This window comes from Lonchura striata, chromosome 4 (genome assembly GCF_050655825.1).
Source record: "Lonchura striata isolate lonStrDom1 chromosome 4, ASM5065582v1, whole genome shotgun sequence".
NCBI classification, from domain to species: Eukaryota; Metazoa; Chordata; class Aves; order Passeriformes; family Estrildidae; genus Lonchura; species Lonchura striata.
In genome coordinates this window covers 17,523,328-17,529,327 of record NC_140706.1, presented here as the reverse complement: position 1 = coordinate 17,529,327, position 6,000 = coordinate 17,523,328, and the positions used below count along the sequence as shown (strand labels likewise).

The 6,000-nt window shown below is 42.4% G+C and overlaps 1 protein-coding gene across 1 annotated transcript in view; it reads left to right on the top strand.

Annotated features, from left to right (window-relative positions):
• Positions 1-499: 499 nt before the first annotated feature.
• Positions 500-6,000, top strand: part of ADGRA3 (adhesion G protein-coupled receptor A3) — a 55,451-nt gene continuing 49,950 nt past the window's right edge. Inside the window, exon 1 of the mRNA XM_021554327.4 lies at positions 500-880. Within this exon, the coding sequence (XP_021410002.3) occupies positions 618-880 (263 nt within the window). The 5' untranslated portion in view covers positions 500-617. The remainder of the gene's footprint in view (positions 881-6,000) is intronic.

The following is a 6,000-nucleotide window of genomic DNA, read 5'->3' as shown; positions in this document are numbered from 1 at the left end:
CCAATTTGAGAAAAGTTTTAACTTAGCGTTATGAATTTTGAAGCCATTCAGCACCTAGGCAGGGGATTGTCTTTCCTCCATGAAGCAAGAACAGCAACAGCCCTCCTTGTAAGGCTAAGGAACTGGAGCAGGAGGGCAGGAGCCAAGTCATGGAAGCAGAGGGGAGGGAAGCCAGGGCTCTTTATGGAGGAGGACAGGGCTCACCGGGACTCACCGGGCCCCTCAGGCTGCAGCACGGCAGCGCGCCCAGCCTCCGCTCTGAGGGCACGGCCGCCACAGACCCGCCCGGCCCGGCGCCGCGCATGCGCGGGGCGCTGCCGCCACCGGCGCGTGCGCACTGGGGCCGCGGCCCGGCGGGCGCGCTCGGTGCCGCGGGTCCGGCCCCGGCGGGAGGCGGCGCTGCCGCCGCGCTCGGCCCGGCACGACCCGCGCCACACAAAGGCGGCCCGGCCGCCACGGCTCCTGCCCGCCCGCCGCTCCCGCGGCACCGCATGGCGGCGGCACCGCCCCCGCGGGGCTAGGCCGGGGCGGACCGGAGCCCCCTCCCTCCCTCCAGCTCTCCCGCCCGGCCCGTCCGTCGCCGGGAGGAGCGGAGCAGGGTCCTGCGCGGCCCCGCCATGCTGCCCCCGGGCCGCCGCGCTCTCTGCCGCCCGCCGCGCCGCCGCCGCCGCCCGGCGCGGCTCCTGCCCGCGCTGCTGCTGCTGGCGGTGCTGGGCGGCGGCGGCGCCGCGCTGCCCCCGGGCTGTAAGTACGACGGGCGGCCCAAGAGCGCCGGCAGAGCGGCGGCCGGCGGCCCGCCGGAGGTGAAGGTAGTTTGTAGCAACCTGGAGCTCGCTCAGGTGCTGCCTCCCGAGGCGCTGCCCAACCGGACGGTCACGCTGTGAGTACCGGCCCCGCGTGGGGGGTGGGCAGCCTCGGTGCGACGTGGACGGGGCGGAGGGGGAGTGGGAGCGCCGGTCTGAGGTAAAATGGGGCGATTTGGGGAGGAGTGGGAGCGGAGGTGACTCCCCTCTACTACTGGAGAAAGCCCTGGGAGCGGATATACTTTCCATGTTTTACGGTAGTTTCCCGGGGTGGTAATTTTTGAAGGGGGCGAAGTGTCCCCATCGGTGGGGAGGCACCGTCCCGTGGCGCTCGCCCCGCGGATCAGCATCCCCAGCTCTCCCTCCTTCATCCCTCAGTAGGCGGGCTGTTTTTGTGCGGAGGCAATTCCTGCTTATCCATTTGAAGAACAAGTTTCAAACAGGATATGCAACTTACTCCAAACTAAAAGATATGTCGCCACTTAATTTAGACATAAGCATGCACGTGTAAAGAGAGGCTTTGCAAGTTGTCTTCCTTCCTGGGACATGACCGGATCACTTTAGCAAAGAAGTTCATAGAATGGTTTGGGTTGGAAGGGAGATCACATCAACTGGTCCAATCCCTCTGGCTTTGGCAAGATCGCTCAGCATTGGATCTCATCTGTGGGTGGTCCCCAAAGTGAAACCCTTGTCCCTTCTTTAGAGAGGCTTAATTGTGCGTGTGCTGCCGTGGGAAGACTCAAGTGCAACCAAGTAGTGTGCAACAAACTCATCAGTGAAAAGGAACTGAAATATGGGGTCTAGTTTAAGATATTTATCTGCTTACCTGGAAATCGCAGGTTTGAAAGATCTACCAGTAACCCAACATTTAAAAAGTACAGAATGTGCTGTCATGAGAACAGCAATCGCCTGCTTTTATGAACACTGACAGCACTGAAACACCAAGGAACGGTGTTCTTCCAGAAGTCTTAGTGAGGTGTGAACCCAGCAGAGGCATAGACTTGGACCCCTGAAAAAAGGGAAAGCAAAAAATGGGAGCCGAATGAAGCTAAATTAGTTGTTCTTCCTTGGAAGTCTGCAAGGGTTCAGACAATATTTCTAAATCACTTGTGAGAAATGATTATAGATGTTCCTGTGTGAAGTTTCTGAAGTAGAAAACAAGGCAAAAAGTACAAGTGACAGTAGTTTGATCAACAAATCTTTTAGTCTTTGTTAGCCTCAAATGCATTACAGCTGATTAAATGCTATGAGTATGGTATTATGCATAAAAATTTTGATATAAGTAGATGTTAGTTTGGTTGATATGCTGAAGTTCACTGTGGGTCCACAGTTATGCTTGCTGTGAAAGGCAAGCAGATACCAAATACAGAAGTCTTGCTGTGAGTGGATCTTTGTTCATCATTGCAGAGACAGAAGAATTTGGAAGAATGGTTCATCTTTCATCTTGATTTTTATACTCCTTCAATATCTAGAGCATATCTACATACACTAATTAGTAGCTTTCAATTAACCAGCCTTTTGAAGTTCATAACAACATCTGAAACATTTTTCTGATTTGAACGCTTTAGTAGACATAGCAAGAAACAATGCCATTTTTCATTGCTATTTATAGGAAATAGCATACAATGTAATGAACATACACTTCAAAATTTTGCTTAAATATAAGGCAAGGATTATTAAACTAATGACCTCCTTTTCCCAACTGTAACTGTTGTGTTCAGGTTCAGAATCTTGCATGTTTGTTGACTCGTGAGCCGTGGCTTTCCATTCTCTCAGAGGTTTTGCTTTGTTGTGTTTGTTTTTTTTTTTTTGTTTGGTTTTGTTTTTGTTTTATTTAATTATTATTGTTACCTAGATTGAAAGTGTTGGTGATGTGTGGGGTTTCTCACCAAATGTCACTTCACTAACATTTTGATTAGGAATGCCTGGATTAATTGTTACCTAATCTTTTGCCAAAAATGATGCTTTTTTTCCCCAAGTTGATACTTGAAATTGCAACACTTGGTGAACAGTTGTCTGATTAGAGTCAAACTGCCCTGAGTTATCTTGATTCTTGTGGGATTCATCTATTAAGATAAGTACTACTTCTGTTAGATCTTTTTGGATTATTGGATCAATGCAGAGATATATAGCTGAAAATAGATTACTTTTGTGTATATCAGCTGCATTTTAATTTAGTTAATTTTATTTTATGTTAACTCTATTTTGCACAAACCAGTTTTAAATACAATGACCTATATAGCTTTATATAACTTCTTGGTTTTTTGAATGATTTAGGAATTATGCAAATGAAGTGATCATATGCATTTTGGAAATACTAATTTCTTCCTTATCACTTGTCAAATTCTTAGATTTTCAGCAGATTAGCTACTGTGCCTTTCGCATTTACCATTTGTTTTTTTCCCAGTGAAATACTTTTGAGAACAATAGTAGTCTCACAGTAGTGAGATATAGTGGAAAGTAGGATAAGGGAGTAGCATCTGAGGGTGCTGGCCAGGCTCCTTCATTCTTGCACACCATTGTAGTTAGTGGTTAATGATGATACATGTTGGGCAAGGTCACTAAATTTATGAAATGCCTTGGGCTGTATTTGCCACAAAACATGTTATTGTCCTAGTAATTGAGGTCCGTATGGTGAGACTCTTTGGTTACAATTCACAAAAAAAATTCCTATTTTTATTTCAACTGATAAGAGAGAAAGTAAGTTTGTTTCATGGCTGAGGAAGAAAGGCAGACATGGTTGTTTCATGAATGAGGAAGAAAAGCAGACATGCAAAGAGGCATATTAAAGCATGGAGATGTGTTTATGGGAGAGAATAAGTAATGTGTAGGATTTCTGGTAGTACTGTAAATTTGTTTTCCTTTACGATCCAGGAAGAACTAGGTGTTGCTTTAGGGGGCACTTAGGTCAAATTCCAAGGTGAATTCAAGTTCATTTATAGCTAAGGAAGGGACTTTTTTCTTAGCATTATATAATAACTTATTTGGATACAAATGAAGGGTTTATCTACAAGAACACCATCGACTGCTTTGACCTTTGTAGGTTAATCAGACAATTGAGATGCTTTTGGTGTGAATATTCCAAAACAGTGTGAGTATAACTATGGTTTGTCTTCCATGCTCTTTATTTAATTAGATATTGAAACCACTGCCATGTTGCACATTTAAGTGAGAAATGCTCTGTACTTTTGTAATGGAAGACAGATAAAATATCTGTTGCTCTTGTGGTTCTTGATGCAAATTCAAATGATGATGGTAGATATTTGTTTGAACTTACTGCCTATTAGCCGTTACTTTGTTTTTTGGAAGAGAATGTGTAAGTCCACTGAAGACAAGCCTAGGAAACTTATTATTGAGAATATTATTTACCTGTTGCATACATTATTAGAACAGGAATCTAAATGAACAAAAGAAAAGCATATGTACTCAGTAAAGAATTGCATTTCTGGACTGGGACACTTCCTGTTCTGCAAACAACTTTGCTTAAGCACATATTCTTATAGGAGCATAGGAGTACCAGTGTTTGCACTTAAAAAGGTGTTAGGATTTACAAGCCAGAGCATTTGCCTCAATTAATGTTCAGAGCTTTTCAAAGATACATTTAGCAGGATTGCTGATAGGAAACATCTTAAAATGTTACAGCTTTCATCCAGCTTCTAAATAAAATCACATCAAACTACATCCATTAAGAAGCTCATATGCATACTTACTTGGACTTCCAAATATCTATGCAAATTTCCTATTTATGACACAAATTTAAATTTCAAACGTTTCAAAGCAAAATGTCACTGATATTGCAAGAAGCCATTTGTATGGCCGTGTCTGATTACATTTTGTCTAAGTAGTGTAATGTAAATGTCGTCTGTGGAAGTTTCTCTTTTAAAGTAGATTTCTATTTACTAACCTGATGACTTGATGGTACTCTTGATAGCTGTTGGTTTGGGTTTGGTCTTTTGGTTGCAACAGTCAATTTTAGACTGTTAAAGTGCTCGGTACTAATAATTTGGGTAGTGATAACATTTTTGAAGGTACAGGGTACTAATAATCCCCATTAAAACTTACAATTTTCTTTGACCAGTGGATACACAGGCTGTGCAAATTGCATCTTGCTTATGAAAACAAGGCAGTACAGAGATAATACTTGAGGACTGTAGCTACTATATACTAATTCACAAGTACATGTACATGCCTCTTTATCAGTGGCATCTGACTCCTAAAAATCCTTAGTGTGTCATTTAATGATAGGCTCGTATTCTATACTTGCATCTGACTCCTAAAAATCTTTAGTGTGTCATTTAATGATAGGCTCGTATTCTATACTTGCATCTGACTCCTAAAAATCCTTAGTGTGTCATTTAATGATAGGCTCGTATTCTATACTTGCATCTGACTCCTAAAAATCTTTAGTGTGTCATTTAATGATAGGCTCGTATCCTATACTTCTATCAGATTTTGTGTGCCTTTTACCTTGTTGAGAAGATAACCAATTTGTGCTTTTCTGTATGCACTTTTCCAACATGGATTCGTTGCTGTGAGCTTGTTGTAGGATATTGAGTATGTGTAATGTTCTCTTATTATGTACACTTTTGTATATATTTGAGTATTGTAAGAAAATTCTGATGTCTCAATATGAACAGTGTTTTCTTCTAAATTGCAATATTTAGTTCTATCTGAAAAATTATTTAGCTTTGCAAGACATCATGTTGCATGGTTTATATGTGTCCACTGGGATGCACTGTCAAGATTGAATAGTGTTTTCCTATTTCATGAGGTGCTGCAATAATGACTTTAACATACATGGTGATTTTGTAGCTGGCAATAGTCTTAATGCAATTTTGTATTCAATTATTATATTGACTCATATTTATTTTTAATAATAAGTACTCTTCTATATAAGTATTTTTAAAGTCTTTTATGTGCCTTTCTCAGTGAGATTATTTTACTTTTGATTAAATACATGAGATAATTAGAAATATGGCTTCTGTACCACAGCTAAAACTGTAGGAGTTGTTACAAACCTGGGACTCAGGTTTTCTATCAGAGCTATGTATTGGTTACTGTTGGCTTGAAAATAAGGGAGAAGGACAGAGCTGCATAATTCTGGATAGCAAATTTAAGTTTTTCTAATGGAACTTTTTTAATTCTCAGAGCTACCATATTAATGTAAAATTGCCCAATACCTTTGTTCCTAAGTAGA